At 42.8% G+C, this 20,675-nt stretch overlaps 1 protein-coding gene across 1 annotated transcript in view; it reads left to right on the top strand.

Moving 5' to 3' along the window:
• The window catches only part of atf6 (activating transcription factor 6), a 516,610-nt gene extending 506,546 nt beyond the window's left edge, over positions 1–10,064 (top strand). Inside the window, exon 16 of the mRNA XM_068037874.1 lies at positions 7,534–10,064. Coding sequence (XP_067893975.1) covers positions 7,534–7,763 — 230 coding nt within the window. The 3' untranslated portion in view covers positions 7,764–10,064. The remainder of the gene's footprint in view (positions 1–7,533) is intronic.
• Positions 10,065–20,675: the final 10,611 nt, after the last annotated feature.

Consider the following 20,675-nt stretch of genomic DNA (forward strand, 5'->3'; position numbering starts at 1 on the left):
TCCTGTGTAAATACAGACACCAGAGGTACCCCAGCAGAGTTGCTAACAGCATTTACAGAAACCTGCAGAGACAAAGAAAGTCCTCAAGAGGACAGAAAACCTGTGAGGGTGATGCCTCACCTAATCGAAGTGCCACATGGGAGTGCAGTAGAATCTGGACAAATACTTGCAAGCAGGAATGTCCCCGAGAACAAAGGGAAGATTAGACGATCTCTCCACAGTCAGGAGAAAAGGGAACCAACCATCCCCTAAAGTGAAAAGCCCTTGCATGACACATCAAAGCACTGAGAGTTCAGAATGGATCCACCCACTGCCAACTCTCATGAGCAGAACTTCACACCAGGGCTAATTAAATCTAACCCTCCCCCTGCAGACCTCAACAGGAACAAAGACACCCTAGACAGTTATGGAAACGTGCAAACTGCAAACCTCCCCAGAAATCGCATGTTTATTGGGATGCCAAAAGGGGCAGTTTAAAGCAACACAGCTACCAAGAAAAGACAGGCTGTAAAAATCTTTCGGATTTCTGAATGAATGAGAGAAATGGGGCGGCACAGTGGCACAGTGGTTAGCACTGCAGCCTCACAGTTCCAGTGACCCTGGTTCGGTTCTGGGTACTGACTGTGCGGAGTTTGCAAGTTCTCCCTGTGACTGCGTGGGTTTCCGCCGGGTCCTCCGGTTTCCTCCCACAGCCAAAGACTTGCTGGTTGATAGGTAAATTGGCCATTGTAAATTGCCCCTAATGTAGGTAAGTGGTAGGAGAATTGAGGAAAGGTGGGGATGTGGTCGGGAATATGGGATTAATGTAGGATTAATAGAAATGGGTAGTTGATGGTCGGCACAGACTCGGTGGGCCAAAGGGCCTGTTTCAGTGCTGTATCCTATATGACTCTATATATGAAATGCATATGTGTTTTCCTATACTTTCTCTCCATTCTATTTTTATATTGAAATGCTCTTCTAAAATCGCATCTCATTCTGCTAGTTGTGGAGGTGTCATGAAAACCACACCTGCCAGAATGAGACATGTTGGTTTCATCATATGGCATGTTAATTTTTAAACTGCTACTGGACTAAAAAAAAGTTGTTTAGAGAGATCACAGCAGTGGCTGGAAAACATGACTGCTCATTTTGCATTCTAAAAGACAGTTGAAAAAAAACAGACAATGGGAACTGCTCACTGATTCAATTAACAGAGATTGGTCTGGGCAACAGTGATCTTGTCTGTGTAAAAGACTGCACTACACTACCCCACCACCCCCTTCTCCGGGAGCTTTGAAATCCACAAACCACAGGAAAGGTTGTCCCAGACAGGGAGTTGGTCACATGATTAACCTGCTGGCCCAACTTGGTGTTTTGAATTGTGCTCACAGAACAGTTTGAAAACAGACTGCAACTGAACTTGAAGAAGAGAGCACCTGTCTCAGGAATCCACAAAAGCCACTCAAACCTCAAGAGAGAAGACTCTTGCAGCTAAACAAGTTTGAAAGTGTGCACTGGGCCTCAATGAGAACTGCAAGACAACTGCAATCAAAGACTTTACATCAAACCCAAAAGCCAGTAACTGAACTTTAAACCTTTCCCCTTCTTTCTTTTCCTGTCTCTATTTGCGTGTGTGTATATTGTGTATGCATTGCTTATTTCTAGTAGTTTTAATCGAATTAGAGTTTTAAAGTTAATAAACTTAGGTTTTCTTAGATTTAAACTAGAAAGGTCTATCTGGTTGATTTCTTTGCCATAACAATTAGAGAGCAGTGAACAAGGATTCACTGAGGGGAAGCTTAAAACACAGTGTTTTAAAAAATTAAATCCTGTTATGGCCAAACTAAACAAAGGCTGAGAGGGGAGCCCTAGACCCCTGCCTCACCTGGTCGTAACAACATGGACTGGTTCCAAACATGACTTACCTTCAGGCGTGCTTTACACTACTAAAGCACAGTGCACATGAATTGGCGAGATTGCCCATTTGTAGGTTCTGATTGAGGATTTTTTGCTGGTACTCAAGAAAGTTTGTCGGGGAGATTCAGGAATTCTGCGACCTATTGTCCACCCCAATGTGGGTGTTGATTCCCTTTGGTTCCACTAATTCCACCCTGCTCTCTTGTTCCTGTTCACATTGCAGTACTAATGTCAGTGACAGTTGCTCAAGCTTCCTTGCAAAAGGATTGCTCCATTGTTTTTTTGAGCCGTAAGTTCTCGTCTGATGATTTCATGACCAGTTATAACAATACCCAGAAAATAAACTTTGCTTGTGATGTTGTATGCCCGTTTGTTTCTCTACTTAGGCAGAAATCTGATTTTGCTCAATTACTTCAATGTACTTGCATATATTTGCAAGTACATTTGCTCCACCAACCACTGACCACCTCGAGGCGCTTACCCATTGTCTCTCGAGGCAAGGAGGCCACAGAAGGAGACTTGCTTCTAAAATGTTAAAAGGTTTTTTAAAAAAAAAACAACAATCCTGCATGCCAGTACAGCAATGGAGGACAGAGGAACACCAGGTGCTGCTATCGAGCAACTAGTTGCGGAGGTCTCCCATTCCCACATTGCATGGATTTCTAACCTGAGGTAATTCCCTCGGGTTAGAAACTCTGAAGAAAGGAGGAATATCTGCAGGAAACAATGACCTTGAGACTCGTCACATACTTCCCCATAACCGGACTGGCAGAGACCAGGTTGACCGTTTCTCATTTGTGCTTTCTGAACCTTCATTGTGTGCAAATTATCTGCCACGTTTGTAACAAACAGTGATTGCACTTCAAAAGAGTAATTCATTGACTGTGAAAGGTTTTGAGATGTCCTGAGGATGTTGAAGGTGCTAGACAAGTGCCAAGTTATTTCCTCCTGTGACTCCTCCACTGTTGCTAAATTATCAGACTGCTTATCCGACATCCAGTACTGGATGAGCAAAATTTCCTCCAATTAACTATTGGGAAGACTTAAAGCCATTGTTTTCGGTCCCTGCTCCAAACTTCATTCCCTAGCTGCCAACTCTATCCCTCTCCCTGGCAGCTGTCTGAGACTAAGCCAGACTCTGCGCAACCTTGATGTCATATATTTAACCCACAATTTAACTTCCAACCATATATTCATGCCATCACTAAGACCGTCTATTTCTCCGTCCATAACATTGCCCAACTTTGCCTCTGCCTCGGCTCATATGCTGCGGAAACCCCTATTCATGCCTTTGTTACCTCTAGACTTGACTATTCCAAAGCACTCCTGGCTGGTCTCCCACATTATACCCTCTGTAAACTTGACGTCATCTAAAATTCTGCTGCCATGTCCTAACTCGCACTAAATCCATTCACCTATCATCCTGTGCTGTGCTTGCTGACCTACATTGGCTCCCAGTAAAGCAAAGTCTTGATTTTAAAATTCTCTTTTCAAAGCCCTACGTGGTCTCTCTCTAATCTGTTCCAGCCCCACAACCCTCCAAGATATCTGCACTCATCTAATTTGGGCCTCTTGAGCATCCCCAATTTTAAATGCTCCACCATTGGTGGCCATGCGTTCAATTGCTTAGGCCCTAAGCTCTGGAATTCCCTCCCTACGCCTCTCTGCCTCACCTTATTCCTTTAAGACACTCCTTAAAGCCTACTTCTTTGATCAAGCTTTTGGTCATGACCTAATATCTCCCCATGTAGCTTGGAGTTTTATTTTGTTTTATAATGCTCCTGTGAAATGACTTGAGACACTTTATTACATTTAAAGGCACTACATAAATATAATTTATTGGTGTTATAGCCATGGTTGGTGCTTGATGTGCTGAGACCGAATTTATTAATTTGGGGAAATTTAGCTTGTGTTATCCTCACACGAATAAATGACATTATTTCAGATTTTCTCCTTACTGCACCCCTCCCCCCACCCACTGTCCAAATTTTCTCCTGCACTGTCCTGTCTGAACTGCCTTGTGCATCACACCACAAGCACAGTCTATTCTCCACCACCTGATCCAAATGGCCATTCTGGCAGTGAGTTTCATTGGGGTATTCCAGAAGGAGTCGAAGTCATTGTATTTTCAGCGAGTCTTGCACTTGATAGTGATTGGGAGTGGGTTTTGCTCCACTCTTGTCCTATGCTGTTGAGGTCCATCATGAACTGTATTGTGGCTTTGGCTGAGATTAGCTAACCCAGCACAGATAAGCTCTTATTTTTATGTTTGCTTTTAATTTGAACAGGTTCAGGTCCAGTTATGCACAAGCACTGGGAAAGGTCTCAAAAGCTGCTTCCATGATTTTAGAAATTTTAAGTACCTGTTGCTTGTCAAGAATATGTCTTCTTTTAAAACAACAAATGGTGTTAGACAGTCCAGATTCCAGTAAATTGCTGATTTGTTTCACATAAGATATTTAGTTTGAAGTGTACTGCATTCCATGACTGAAAACTGAATGAGGGTAATGTCAGAAATAGTCTTAGTTTCCTTTATTAATATTAGGTCAAAATTGTTGCTGTTTGTAAATTGCCTTCATATGTTGGCCAGTTTGAACTTCTGTCAACTAAATGCACAATCCAAATTAATTCTTCATTTTGGCGGGCAAGGTATTTAAAAAAAAATCTAATAGTTTTTTCAGCTGCAAAATTCTATGATCACACGATGGTCCAGCAGGAGTACAGTTCAGAGTTTAGATATAATGGTTTTCTCTTCATGTTTGTCACATGAGCTGTAAATTAAATCCCTTTAAATCAGGAAGTGTGTCTAGAATGAACAGATGGGTACCAGACTGTAAAAATGCTTTATTGAAAAGACATCTTTTTTTGTGACTAAATCTAATAGTTGGTGTGTGGGCTAGCACTACGTCTTAAAGCAGTATCAATGCTACAAATTGATGAGATACAAATTTAGTCCTCCAGCTTCACTCTATTTCTGATCATTGTGCCAAGCAGAGGCTGTTGTAACTCCCCGCAGGTGGAGGCAAAATCATAAAACCATAAAATTATTCAGAGAAATCTGAGACCAGGTTAGTCACTTACACTCCAGGAGCAGTGACTGAAGTCGAGTTAGCTGGGTGTGGTAACACCACTGAAACAGATTATTAGACCATTTAACTCAACTGTTCGTGGGACCTTGCTGTGCACTTACTGATTGGCATGCTTTGAAACATTACAACAGTGACTGCACTTTAGAAGTACTTCATTGGCTGTGCAATGCTTTGAGATATCCTAAGGTTGGGAAAGGTACATTAGAAATGCATGTTCTATTTTCATGGTTATGGTAATGTCCGACAATCTAGAGGTTCTGGGTTCAAATCCCACCATGACAAATTAATGACACATGATAAAGGTCATTCAGCCCATTTTATTTTATCCATTCAGCAAGACCCAACAGTCGTCGCACACCCCTCCCACCCATCCAAACCAATTGCTGCATTTAATTTTTTCTTTAGTGATTCTAGGATTTTCACCTCCACTCCTCCATCTGAAAGCCCAAAGTTTAGATCACACTTTATGTGAAGAACTTTGCAATCTCCACCTGGTGTCTGTCAAAACTCTGGGATGAATACCATCTGTTCTTAGGAAATTATTTGTCTTAACCCCTTTCAGCTTGTCTCGGGCATAAGTATAATTTATATTGAAGTCACAAATTTGCCTTGGCTCTCTTATTTGTGTCTTCCACTGTGATTACTTTAAGGAAGTAGTAAATCAGCATATTTAATATTTGTCCCCAATTTCAAACTTGCTTACATCGTTTTAAAGTTCTCAACTCTTCACTGACAGCCATCTTGCAGTACTGAAAGGTTGTAGCTTTTGCCCCTGTCACAATGCTCTTTTATAGGTTTTTCTCAGCTTGTCTAATCTTTTTGATGTGTTGCTGCACATTCTTAAATTCATCCTCGTGGACCCTTCCATTTTCCCTTTCCAGGATTGTAGACATGGTTTTTCCTCCCAACTCCACTTTTAATTTTCATGTTAATCCATTAAAAGTCACACTTGTTTAGTATGCATTTGTTTTGCATGCTATCAGAAAATCAGGCAAGTCCGAGCATACTTCTCTCAAGGAACAGCGCTGATTTTCTTTCCATTAGTTTAAATTGAAAGAAAATAGAGTGGGTTCCTTTGTAAGCATGCACTGTGCTTCCCTTTTATTACAAGAAAGGCTAACTGAATTGATTCTTACTTCCCTGTTTTTACCCCATGACTGAATACTCCACACAGTCCCTGAAGCTTTGCAGGATGGAGCTTTTTCATGATGAAATATTTCATAATTTTTCTACCAATCTCAGTATCTGTCATCCATCTTTATATGTGTTTCCATAATTTTTGATTTATTTTGCCATCCAGAGGAGCAGTCAGAGCAGCCAACTAGAAGTTCATTGACTTAATAACTACATCTGATATAGTTAGGTTCTTTTAACTAAAACAGACAAATATTTGAATAATTTGTGTGTGTGCATGCATGCACATGCTTATCCTGGAAGCATTTACCATATGTGAAACTAATATGGAAACCCTGGATGTGGTTACCGGCCTGCCCTCAGAACCTGGTATGGGGCAGTTTGAGGGCATCGCATTCAACAAGTCTGGTAATTGGTGAGCTGGCACCAGAAAAAAAATGATTATTAGAAGTCACTTGCTTGTCATACAAATCTAACCACATACTTCAGTACTTCAGGGAAGGGAACCTCATCCATCTGGTCTGCGCAAGACTCCAGTCCCACATGAAATGGTTTGACCCTGAATGGCCTCACAAACGAATCAGCTATAAAAGCAGTCACTAGAAAGAAAGCAAAGATGGCACAACAGCACCTTCTAGGGGCAAGCAGGGATGGGCACTAAATGTGTCCCCCACGTCCCGAGAGCATATTTTAAAACAAATTAGACTTCAAGCTGTAGCAATAAATTGTATTGAGATGTATTTTTTTTTGTGCAATAGCTTTTGGTTCAGTTGTGTAAATCAACACACACAATTCTGAAAATACATGGCAGGACTGTCAACACCTGTAAGGAAATAAGACAAGATTATGTTTTGGACATGGGCGCTTAATCAGAACTGGAAGCTTAATAGTACTGCACAGAACTAAAGGGGAGAAAGCTATTACTTAAGGTGTAGCCTAACATTTCTCTGTACAGATGCACTTCCTGTTCTATGTATTTTTTTTGTTATCCATTTTTATTTCAGACTCCGGGGTTGCTGGTTATTTTTCTTTTCTATTTGTATCAGTTATCTTCATGCTGTAGCTAGTTGTTTAGGTTGCTATTAGAACTGACAATTATTTCAAAATAGACTCAGGAAGCAGTTAACAGAGAGAAAAAGAGCTGAGGGAATAAACTGTAATTTAGCATTTTTTTGAAACTGGTTCCACTGGGGAAAAAAGTGATCCACATTTTCAGCTTGAAAGTGGAGCTACTCTGAACTCACTGAACTCAGATTAGTAAAGGTGCAGGGAAAATAACAGTAAGTTTTACATCAGGGTTCAAAGACTGGATCAGTTTATCACAAGTGATTTGTAGTGCTTTAGTTTGTAAGAGAAGAGAGCATTCCACTCTATATGCTTGCTAATTTGCCTCTCTGTATTTGTATTTCAGAAAGTTTCATCAATGAACCAAAAGATTATGAGGTGATGATGCAGATTGATTGCGAGGTTATGGCCACCAGAATCATTCAGATAAAGTCATCATCTATCCCTTCTTTTCTACGGGCGCATCAGGAAAACCACACGGATTCGTACCAGCGTCCATCACCTGCACCTACCCACACGGCACCTCCCATCATCACAGAGTCTGCCCAAGGGAGCAGGTTCAAACTTTACCAGTAGTGTTTGGCTAAAACCACACAACTTTGAATCACTGCATTGCCACCTGTTCAGATCACAAGACCAAGTTTAAATCTGAGGCGGTGTGTGATTCAATTTTTGCCCAACTTGAAAAACAAAATGATTGGAGCGGGATGTTTTTGATATAATGACACAACTTAACCTAAACTAATTTGACCTGATCTTAGATGATTCTGGTTATCGGCAACTAATTACACACCAGTTTCACTTTGGTCTGTTAAAAAAAATCTTGCTTTGAACAAATTGTGCTTGTGAAATGTTGCAGTCAATGGCTTCGGGAGCAGAAATGTTTGGAGGGTAAACTAACCATAGCAATTCAGCAAAAGCAGTAGTCCTAAGCATTCTTAATCTTCCTCTGCAAAATTAGTGTTACTAGAGCAGGCACATCTGCACAGCAAAACCTTGATGCATTAGTGTAAACTCTCAAAAAAAAAATTCAAAAATTCAAAAACCATTAGAGAGCCTGTTTTCCTTTAAGTCCACTATTCCATTAGCCCTTAGTGGAATAGGAACATGAATGTCCAAGCTATGAAACCTATTATAAAAGCAAAATACTGCAGATGCTGGAAATCTGAAATAAAAACAGAAAATGCTGGAAAAACTCAGCAGGTCTGGCAGCATCTGCGGAGAGAGAAACAGAGTTAACGTTTCAGGTCTGTGACCTATCATCAGAATGATCACTGATGCTGCCAGACCTGCTGAGTGTTTCCAGCACTTTCTGTTTTTATTACTATGAAGCCTATTGCTTTTACTGACGGGAAAAGCAGGAGTCCACACCTCAGTTCTGTTGCTTGTGTCGTTAATTTTTGTTCCTTTTTCTGAAAAAGTTCTTTCACTAATGCTTTTGGGCAGTGTGTTTATTCCCGGAGGCTAAATCTGTGTTTGCAGCACCTAAAGAAATATGCTTAATAATCTGAATGAGCACGTCCACAGCAGTGAACAGTACAGTGGAGCTCACTTCATGTCAGCAATGATGAGCCCAAATTCTTGAAAAATGACTGGAAGATTCAAGTCTATTCAATAGTGGGCACTGTCTCTCCCCTTTATCTCTTCCTATCCTGGTCAACAACACTCTCCAGAGCATAGCCCCAGGCTCCTAACGGCCTCATGTACCTTGCCCAAGTTGTTGTCCTTTAAGTGCAAGCCTATGCAGGCTCGTCATCCATTGTGACCCCACCACAGCCAAGCCTCTTCCTGCATGATATGATGTCTCGCTACCTGCAGTAGCTCCTGGATTTATGATAAGAAGCAGGAATCCTGGTTTACATTTCTTTTTCACCTCCTGAGCCTGGAAATGCTGCAACAATGTTGTCACTTTCCAACACTGGTCAAGAATCAGACCCTAGGTCTCCTGTGGTTTAGTATCATAGTATACTTTAATGCAGTTTGTGGTAATTTAAATTTGAGTTTGGATCAACCATTTCTTGTTAAGATTCAGCAGTTCAGTGCACAGTTCTGCTGCAATCAAATGTAAATTGGAATACCCAGTACTTGGGCGAATTTGCCAGTTGTCTGGAGCTGATCAGCTGTATTGTGATCAAACAACAGGCTTCCTTGTCCCAAAATGACCAATCCCACCAACCACTGTCCGGTACCGAGAGCTTCACCCAACAAACCTGGTCAGTCTCAGTCCAGTGACAGCAGCCACCCCTGTGAGTAACCTACTACTATTGCAGCCGTATGAACTTAAACACGGCTTATTTCAATGACAAAGAACACATTCATTTTTTTCTTCCTTGTTCACAAACACTACTCAGGACTATTCAAAAGTGCAGCCTGAGAAAGATGGTTGTGTTATGCTAAGTTCAGGGTCTCATTTGTTTCCTACAGCTCAGAATGTAATTTTTTTAAGTTGCACTTGGAAGTTAGATTTTCGTGTTTGTGCTTTCCTCATTTGTATAAGTTATTTTGAGAGTTCAATTTTTCCAACTACTTCTGGAGAGGCTGTGAAGTTGTGAATGTTTCTGTGCTCTCAAAGTTTATTGTTTGTCTTCTGCTGAAGTAATTTATGCACACATTTGCAACATAACCATTAGAATCAATGTTCTGTGGTAAGGGTTATAACATTTTTGTAACTTACACACTTGTTACTGAATTCATGTTTACTTTTGCTTTTGACAAGTGCGACATGAAAGGACTCTCTCCCACAGTACTCCTGTCCATCACTGTGACCAGTTGAGACCAAAAAGGAGCTGTAATGTCTTGTCTGCACTGAACAAGTTTGATGGTCTTGAAGTGAGAAGACTCCAGTTGTCTGCAGCAAGAGTAAAAGTCTTCAAAAGATCTTGTGGATTTGTGCTGGTTTTTTGAGTCACAGCTCCTGCTTTGAGCAATTGAACTTAACCAAGATAAATAATTAATAATCAGTTTTATTAAAGGACTCAGTTATAGGCTCTCTGTATAATTCCTAATCCGAACCATTAATTTCCCTGTCATCACTATCCCACTTCCTCATCCCCAGAAAAAAAAGCTCTCTTTTGCTTGGAGTGTGGCTTCCATCAATATTCTGTGAATCCAGCAGGCACATTTGTATAAATGTGCCCAAATACGATACAGATTCTGCTGTTACATCCAGTGTACCTTGCAAGTGCTCTGATGTTTAATTTATTAACTTCAATTTGACATTCTTATAAATCTTCTGAAAGAAAAATAATTTCTTAAGGGATGAAAGCATTTGTAAATTACATGAATATCATTCATTGTACCAATTTATACACAATATCCATTTGCCCTCCTGGCCCTCTCCCCATCCCTCCCCTCTCAGTTGACAACTTTCTCCCCCACCCCCACCAAAGAAAATTATTTTCGGTGTTTCCTTGACTCCCAGCCCCCAAAATCTGCTGAGCTACTGAAGCCAGGCACTGCTCTCCAAAACTGCCAACAGTACTGCTCCTGAGGCAGCTGCCGAGAGGTGCATGAGGACAGCCAGCTGACAAGGTCTCTTTAATGTAGAAATTGCTGCAGTTCTTGCTGTTTTGGAATATTCATACATAATTCCCAGTTCCTTGACAAAAACCTGAGCAAGATTGTCATGTGGATTTCAGTTTCTACCAGTGTCGGTTGTCTCGAATTTGAAGTACTGGATGAGCAGAAATCTCCAATTTAATATTGAAAGACAGAAGCCATTGTCTTCGGTCCCTGCTACAAACTGTTCCCTAGCCACCTACTCCATCCCTCTCTATGGTGTCACAGTTGATCACGAGATGAGCTTCCAACCATATATCCACGCTATCACTAAGAATGTCTATTTCCACCTCCATAACATCACCCGGCTCGCCCCCAACCCCACCCCCGCCTCAGCTCATCTGCTGCTGAAACCCTATGTATGTCTTTGTTACCTCTAAACTCGACTATCCCAATGCACTCCTGGCTAGCCTCCCACCTGCCGTAAACTTGAGATCATCCAAAATTCTGCAGCGCTTGTCCTAAGTAGCATCAAATCCCATTTACCAATCAACCCTGTGCTTGCTGCCAGTTAAGCAATGCCTCAATTTTAAAATTCTCATCCTTGTTTTCAAATCCCTCCATGGCCTCGCTCCTCCCTATCTCTGTAATTTCCTCCAGCCTCACAACCCTCCAAGATATCTGCACTCCTCTAATTCTGGAATGTTGAGCATCCCGATTTCAATCACTCCACAACTTTCAACCATGCCTTCAGCTGCCAAGGCCTTAAGCTCTGAAATTCTCTCCTTAAACCTCATTGCTTCTCTCTCTCTTTCCTCCTTTTAAGCGACTTCTTATAACCTACCTCTTTGGCCAAGCTTTTGGTCATCAGCCTGAATACCTCCTTATGTAGCTCGGTGTCATATTTTGTTTGATAACATTCCTCTGAAGCTCCTTGGTTGGCACATTTTGCTACATTAAAAGTGCTATATAATTATTAGTTGTTGTAAAGTCCTTTCCCATTCCATCCCCAAGTCCAACATACATACAACCTCCTGATTGAGGCACATTTTAATAGTCAAAGGCCCATCCCAGGCTGGGGTTCTGATAATGCCAATCCCCTGCATGTGTGAGCATCAAGCATAAAGAATGTAGTGACCTTAAAATGGGTTTGATTTATAAAACTGTCTGTGATTACAAAGAGGAGCAGCACTGCCCGAGTAATTTATAATACACTGGAGCTTACCTTGGGCAAGGTATTGGACTGGGTTTTCAATTACACTACACAAATTTCTGTGGATCTATTCAGATACAGGCTTCACTGTGAACAGTGATGTGTTTGGTTTAGTTGTAATATAATGCAAAGGTTTCAAAAATAGCCTGTTAATATTTTGCATTTGCTAGGTATGTCTTAATATGATTACTAATCACAACAACTTGCATTTATAAAGTGTCGTGAATGTAGAATAACAACCCAAGGCATTTCACAGAAGCATAATCAAAAAATTGATGCTGAGCCAAAGAGATATTTGGAGGGATGACCAAAAGCTTGGTTAAAGAAGTAGGTCATAAGAAGGGTTTTAAAGGAGGAGAAGAAGGCAGAGAGGTTTAGAGAGGAACTTCCAGAGCATAGAGTAAAGGTGGAGAGGTGCACAAGATGCCAGAGTCAGAGGAACAGAGAGCTCGGAAGGAAAGGCATGTCTGACTGGAGGAGGTTACAGAGATGGGATGGGGTGAGGCCACAAAGAGATTTAAACACAGTTTAAAGATTATTAAATTTAAAGCATTGGGGGGGGGCCAACAACCAAAGTAGGTCGGCAAAGTAGGGTATGATGAGTGAGCAGGACTTGGTGTAGGATGGGTACAGACAGATGGTTTTGGATGAGCTGAAGTATACTGAGATTGAAGGACAGGAGACCAAGAGAGAGTTTAAATAATCGTGTCTGGAGGTGACAAAGGCATGGATGAGGGTTTCTGCAGCAGATGGGCTGAGGTTAGGGGCAGGTGGGTGATGTTGTGGAGATGGAGGTTGTTAAGGGATGGAGTGGATATGATGTGAAGCAAAATCATTTGGCAGTGATAGTGCAATTGTAGATGTCCATAAGTTATCCTAAATCATCTTTGCACAAGTGTGATGTGTTGTCATGATCTGAGTTTACTTGAGCACATAACCTAGGTTGTCACTTCAATGCAGCATTGGATCATTGGAGGTGCGATCTTTTGGAGGAATTGTTAAACTAAGTTGCTGTCTGCCTATTCAGTTGAGTGTAAAAAATGTCACAACACCATTTGAAGAGCAGCAGGCTACTGTTCTAATGTTCTGGCTACTATCTATCTTTCAACCAAAGCCACCTAAACAGATTATCTGAAGTAAAAACAAAAATATTAGAAATACTCAGCAGTTCGAGCAGCATCGGTGGAGAAACAGAGGTAACGTTTCAGGTCAATGACCTTTCAACAGAACTAGGAAAAGTTAGAGATGTAACAGGTTTTAAGCAAGTACAGAGGCAGTTGAAGTGGGGGTGGCGGTAGAACAAAAGGGAAGGTCTTTGTCGATAGGATGGAAGGCGGGAGTGATTAACTGACCAAGAGTTGGTGGTGCAGGGCAAAAAGGAAGTGGTAATGGGACAAGTAAAGAAACCAAAGATGTTTCCAGAGAAGTTGTGAATGGCAGAATCATGAACAGCTGCCATCCAAAAAAAGACAAAATAAGGTCAGAAAAGGATGGGGGCAGAGGTTACGATCTTTAACTGTTGAACACAATGTTGAAGTCCAACAGGACGTAAAGTGCCTAATCAAAAGATGAGGTGCTGTTCCTCAAGCTGATGTTGAGCTTCATTGGAACACTGCAGGAGGCTGAGAACAGAAAAGTCAGAGTGAGAATGGGATGGTGTATTAAAGTGACAGACGACCAGAACATCAAGGTCACGCGGACTGAACAGAGATATTGCACAACACAATCACCCAATCTGTATTTGGTCTTCCCCAATGTAGCAGAGGCCACATCATGAGTAGTACACTAAATTGCAAGAAGTACAAGTGCATGCAGATCACTATTTCACCTGGAAGGAGTGTTTGGAACTTTAGTGAGAAGGGAAAAGGTTAAAGAGCAGGTGTTGCATCTCCTTCACTTGCATGGAAAGGTGCCATGGGAAGGGGAGAGGGGGCTGGGGGAGACTGAGGAGTGGAACAGGATGTTGTGGAGGGAACAGACCGTTCAGAAGATTGAAAGAGGAAGATGTGTGGTGCTATTATACTGGGGATGGCAGAAATGACGGAGAATGATCTTGTAAACACATTATTAGGTCATTTATCTCATTTATGGGACCTTTCTCTGTGTAAACTAACAGCCATTTTTGCCTACATGGTGTTGAAAGCTTGATTCAAGGGTATTAACAAAGAACAGTACAGCACAGGAACAGGCCATTCTGCCCTCCAAGCCTGCGCCGATCTTGATGCCTGCCTAAACTAAAACCTTCTGCACTTCCGGGGTCCGTATCCCTCTATTCCCATCCTATTCATGTATTTGTCAAGATGCCTCTTAAACGTCTCTATGGTACCTGCTTCCACCACCTCCCCCCGGCAACAAGTTCCAGGCACTCACCACCCTCTGTGTAAAGAACTTGCCTCGCTCATCCCCTCTAAACTTTGCCCCTCGCACCTTAAACCTATGTCCCCTAGTAACTGACTCTTCCACCCTAGGAAAAAGCTTCTGACTATCCACTCTGTCCATGCCGCTTATAACTTTGTAAACCTCTATCATGTCGCCCCTCCACCTCCGTCGTTCCAGTGAAAACAATCCGAGTTTATCCAACCTCTCCTCATAGCTAATGCCCTCCAGACCAGGCAACATCCTGGTAAACCTCCTCTGTACCCTCTCCAAAGCCTCTACGTCCTTCTGGTAGTGTGGCGACCAGAATTGCACGCAATATTCTAAGTGTGGCCTAACTAAAGTTCAAGACAGCTGCAGCATGACTTGCCTATTTTTATACTCTATGCCACGACCGATGAAGGCAAGCATGCCGTATGCCTTCTTGACTACCTTATCCACCTGCGTTGCCACTTTCAGTGACCTGTGGACCTGTACGCCCAGATCTCTCTGCCTGTCAATACTCCTAAGGGTTCTGCCATTTACTGTATACTTCCCACCTGCATTAGACCTTCCAAAATGCATTACCTCACATTTGTCCGAATTAAACTCCATCTGCCATTTCTCCGCCCAAGTCTCCAACCGATCTATATCCTGCTGTATCCTCTGACAATCCTCATCATTATCCGCAACTCCACCAACCTTTGTGTCGTCCGCAAACTTATTAATCAGACCAGCTACATTTTCCTCCAAATCATTTATATATACTACAAACAGCAAAGGTCCCAGCACTGATCCCTGCGGAACACCACTAGTCACATCCCTCCATTCAGAAAAGCACCCTTCCACTGCTACCCTCTGTCTTCTATGACCGAGCCAGTTCTGTATCCATCTTGCCAGCTCACCTCTGATCCCATGTGACTTCACCTTTTGTATCAGTCTGCCATGAGGGACTTTGTCAAAGGCTTTACTGAAGTCCATATAGATAACATCCACTGCCCTTCCTTCATAAATCATCTTTGTCACTTCCTCAAAAAACTCAATCAAATTAGTGAGACATGATCTCCCCTTCACAAAACCATGCTGCCTCTCGCTAATAAGTTCGTTTGTTTCCAAATGGGAGTCAATCCTGTCCCGAAGAATCCTCTCTAATAATTTCCCTACCACTGACGTAAGGCTCACCGGCCTATAATTTCCTGGATTATCCTTGCTACCCTTCTTAAACAAAGGAACAACATTGGCGATTCTCCAGTCCTCTGGGACCTCACCTGTAGCCAATGAGGATGTAAAGATTTCTGTCAAGGCCCCAGCAATTTCTTCCCTTGCCTCCCTCAGTATTCTGGGGTAGATCCCATCAGGCCCTGGGGACTTATCTACCTTCATGCTTTGCAAGACACCCAACACCTCCTCCTTTTTGATAATGAGAAGACTGAGACTATCTACACTCCCTTCCATAGGCTCATCATCCACCAAGTCCTTCTCCTTGGTGAATACTGATGCAAAGTACTCATTTAGTACTTCGCCCATTTCCTCTGGCTCCACACATGGATTCCCTTCTCTGTCCTTGAGTGGGCCAACCCTTTTCCTGGTTAACCTCTTGCTCTTTATACACGTATAAAAAGCCTTGGGATTTTCCTTAATCCTGTTTGCCAATGACTTCTCATAACCCCTTTTAGCCCTCCTGACTCCTTGCTTAAGTTCCTTCCTACTGTCTTTATATTCCTCAAGGGATTCGTCTGTTCCTAGCCTTCCATTCCTTACGAATGCTTCCTTTTTCTTTTTGACGAGGCTCACAATATCCCGCGTTATCCAAGGTTCCCGAAACTTGCCAAACTTATCCTTCTTCCTCACCGGAACATGCTGGTCCTGGATGCTAATCAACTGACTTTTGAAAGACTCCCACATGTCAGATGTTGATTTACCCTCAAACAGCCGCCCCCAATCTAAATTCTTCAGTACCTGTATAATATTGTTATAATTAGCCTTCCCCCAATTTAGCACCTTCACCCGAGGACTACTCTTATTCTTATCCACAAGTACCTTAAAACTTATGGAATTATGGTCACTGTTCCCGAAACCCTGTATGCCAAATGGGAAATATTAATTTCATCGGTTGGAAACTTACATTAGGCTTTTAATGGGGGAAAAAATCCTACAGTAACTTTAAAAAAAAAACTAGCAGCCAAGATGGTCACTGCCATTTACATCTGAAATACCAGGAGATTGAACTGGAGACAAAAAGTCTAACAAGAAGCCCAGCCAGAATAATGGCTTGCTCTAAGTGATTGAATTACTTAAAATGGCTTCATTAGCATAGCAGTCACACATTGACTTTGAAAGAAGCAACCCCCTCCAAGTGTGAATGGGCATCCGGGGGCATGTAGAACCTTGAATTTCATTAGAAGATTCCAGAAAAAACCTCATTAGAAACAAAAGGGATTGAGAGACATGTGACTGCCTGTTCATCTCTAAAGAAACTAGAAGATTTGTGACACAGACAGAAGACAAGCAGTAACAGAGTGTGCTGCAGCAGAAAGCTGAATGCTTCCCATTCTTTTCTTTTTTTTAATTTAGAGATACAGCTCTGAAACAGACCCTTCGGCCCACCGAGTCTGTGCCGACCAACAACCACCCATTTATACTAACCCTACACTACCCCCATATTTTCTACCACATCCCCACCATTCTCTTACCACCTACCTACGCTAGGGGCAATTTACCTTTCAACTTGCAAGTCTTTTGGAGGTGGGAGGAAACCGGAGCACCCGGCGGAAACCCACGCAGACACAGGGAGAACTTGCAAACTCCGCACAGGCAGTACCCAGAATCGAACCCGGGTCGCTGGAGCTATGAGGCTGCGGTGCTAACCACTGTGCCGCCCAGACAACTTTCTCCCCAGAAAACATCAAGTTTGAAAACCGTCTGACTGGGGGACCCTCCAAGCCTACAGACTGCAACAGCCAGCGACAAGGGGAAGAGAGCCAACTGCAATTCTGCCTTCAAGCAACCGTGAGCAAGGCAGGCCAACCAAAGTGCACTTTGACTAGTGAGGACTTCAAGAATACAGCTTCAGCTGAGGACGACCGGATCATCTACTTCACAGACTGTATTTAAGTTCCATTTATTCTGGACTTTATTCCAACCACCAAATCTATATTCACTGTAATCTATTTGTGTGTCTGTGATTCTCGTGTGACAATCACAGTAAAGGAAAAAGGTAAAGCACCTTCAAGTAAGCACAACTACTGTTTGAAAAGAATAAATCCTGTTACGATCAAATAAGAGGAAGGGACGAGGGGAGCCTGACATCCTCTCCTCAGCTGGCCATAACAGTATCATCAGTGAATGGTGAGAGTAAGGGGCAAAGTCAGGCGATGTTGCAAAGATTTGAGACTGCGAGTTTGCTAGTGGAGTAGATTGGGTGGAGGGAAGCTGAAGGTGAAGAGTACATAAACGTTCCGCACTTCCTAACTCAGTATGATGTAACGATAAAGGAGATTGATGGAGTAGAGACCAAAGGCGTCAAAAAAAATCATGCACCACAGATGGATTCAGTCCATTGTGCCTGTGCCGGCTCCTCTGTGCTTTCCCCATATCTCTGCAAATCTTTCCTTTTCAGACTTAAGGTAATTGACAAAAGAATCAGAGGTGGGAATAAGGTTTTTTTTAATGCAGTGAGTTGTTATGATACAGAATGCACTGCCTGGAAGTAAATATTGAGGAGGAAAAATTTGTTTGTGTCACACCGTGGCGGGGCTATGCAGACTATGTTGATTGCCCGGTGAAGGACAACAAGGGGTTATCTCCATGTTTGAGATTCTGAAGTTACAAGGTTTCAGTGGAAACACGACAGTCAGATTAGCCCAGTTAAAAATCATGGGCACAGTCAGCATATATGTCTTGCATCCACCATAGAAGAAAGGATTCGCGCCTGATGACCTTAAGAACCAGACAATGGAAGGAGATGGACTCAAGTACTTTGTAAATCTAAGGACTGAAGAGCTGTGAAAGACTGGTTTTCCTGAAGTAGATTATTAGCAGGATACAGGTGATTGTGTCTTTCACAGAAGAGCTTTTTTTTTTAAAAAAAAAAGTACATCAAGAATGAGGACATAAGTTGCCAATCAAAACTAAAGTTTTGGAGCAATGCCAAATTTGAAGACGAGATGGCCCAGCCAGCAGCAGGAAATGTTCAAATGTACACTGAGATTGCGGGTATGTTACTGTTCCTGCAGGCAGTCAAGGAAGACAGTAGAGTTTGGTCACCTCCACCGAGGGACCTACGAACACCATTGGCAGACCAACTGAGAGTGATTGTAAGTATTAAGTTAGGAAATTAGGTTAGGAATGGGGGGGGGGGGGGGATGGGAACAGTTAATCTATGTTTAGCTTCTAGCAGGACAGGGTCCTGTGCCACATAACTGTAGTTGCAACTGTAACTTGTGATTACTGAGTGTAACCCTTCTCCAAGGATTGTAGATAATTCAATAAAGCGATTCAGAGTTATCAGAAGAAACTTAAGAGTCATAGAGTCGTACAGCATAGAAACAGGCCCTTCGGCCCACCGCGTCCATGCCAACCATAATGCCTATCTATACTAATCCCACCTGCATTAATTCCATATCCCTCTATGCCTTGTTCATTCAAGTACCTGTCCAGATGCCTCTTAAATGTTGCTACTGTTCCTGCCTCCACCACCTCCGCTGGCAGCTCATTCCAGATACCCACTATTCTTTGTGTGAAAAATTTACCCCTTTGATCCCCTTTAAACCTCCTCCCCCTCATCTTAAATCTATGCCCTCTAGTTTTAGTCACCCCTACCATGGGAAACAGACTCTGGCTATCCAGCCTATCTATGCCTCTCATAATTTTATATACCTCTATCATGTTCCCTCTCAGCCTCCTTCGCTCCAGGGAAAACAGACCCAGCCTATCCAATCTCTCTTTATAACTCAAGCCCTCCAAGCCAGGCAACATCCTTGTGAATCTTTTCTGCACCCTCTCTAGCTTAATCACATCTTTCCTGTAGTGCGGCAACCAGAACTGCACACAGTACTCCAAATGCGGCCTAACCAACATTATGTACAACTGTAACATGACGTCCCAACTCTTGTACTCAATGCCTCGGCCGATGAAGGCAAGCATGCCAAATGCCTTGTTCACCACCCTGTCTACCTGTGTTGCCACTTTCAGGGAACTATGTACTTGCACCCCAAGGTCTCTCTGCTCAACAACACTCCCAGGGCCCTGCCATTCACTGTATATGTCCTGCCCTGGTTTAACTTCCCAAAATACATCATTTCGCACTTGTCTGCGTTAAATTCCATTTGCCAATCCCTTGCCCACTTTCCCAGTTTATCTATATCCTGTTGTAACCTTAGACAACCTTCTTAACTGTCCACTATACCACCAATTTTGGTGTCAACTGCAAACTTACTAATCATGCCTCCTACATTCACATCCAAGTCATTAACATATATGACAAACAACAGAGGGCCTAGCACCGATCCCTGCGGCACACCACTGGTCACCGGCCTCCAATCTGAAAAACAACCTTCCACTACCACACTCTACCTCCTATCACCAAGCCAATTTTGTATCCAATTGGCTAGCTCACCCTGGATCCCATGTGTTCGAACCTTCTGGACCAGCCTACCACGCGGGACCTTGTCAAAGGCCTTGCTGAAGTCCATGTAGACCATGTCATCGCCCTGCCCTCGTCAATCTTCTTGGTCACCTCCTCAAAAAACTCAATCAAATTCGTGAGACATGATTTCCCACGCACAAAGCCATGCTGACTATCCCTAATCAGACCTTGCCTTTCCAAATGCATATAAATCCTGTCTCTCAGAATCTCTTCCAATAACTTTCCCACCACTGATGTAAGGCTCACCAGCTGGTAGTTTCCCTGGCTTATCCCTGCTGCCTTTCTTAAATAAAGGCACAACATTAGCTATCCTCCAGTCTTCCGGTACCTCACCCGTGGCTAACGATGATACAAAAATCTCTGCCAGGGCCCCAGCAATCTCCTCCCTTACTTCCCATTAGCATCCTAGAATACACCTGGTCAGGCCCTCGGGATTTATCCACCTTAATGCGCTTCAAAACCTCCAACACCACCTCCTTTGTGATGCTGATATGCTCCATGATATCGCTGTTCCCTCCCTTGAACTCACTAGTTTAGTTTAGAGATACAGCACTGAAACAGGCCCTTCGGCCCACCGAGTCTGTGCCGACCATCAACCACCCATTTATACTAATCCTACACTAATCCCATATTCCTACCACATCCCCACCTGTCCCTATATATTTCCCTACCACCTACCTATACTAGGGGCATTTTATAATGGCCAATTAACCTATCAACCTGCAAGTCTTTGGCATGTGGGAGGAAACCAGAGCACCCGGAGGAAACCCACGCA

This window comes from Heterodontus francisci, chromosome 8 (genome assembly GCF_036365525.1).
Source record: "Heterodontus francisci isolate sHetFra1 chromosome 8, sHetFra1.hap1, whole genome shotgun sequence".
Taxonomy (NCBI): domain Eukaryota; kingdom Metazoa; phylum Chordata; class Chondrichthyes; order Heterodontiformes; family Heterodontidae; genus Heterodontus; species Heterodontus francisci.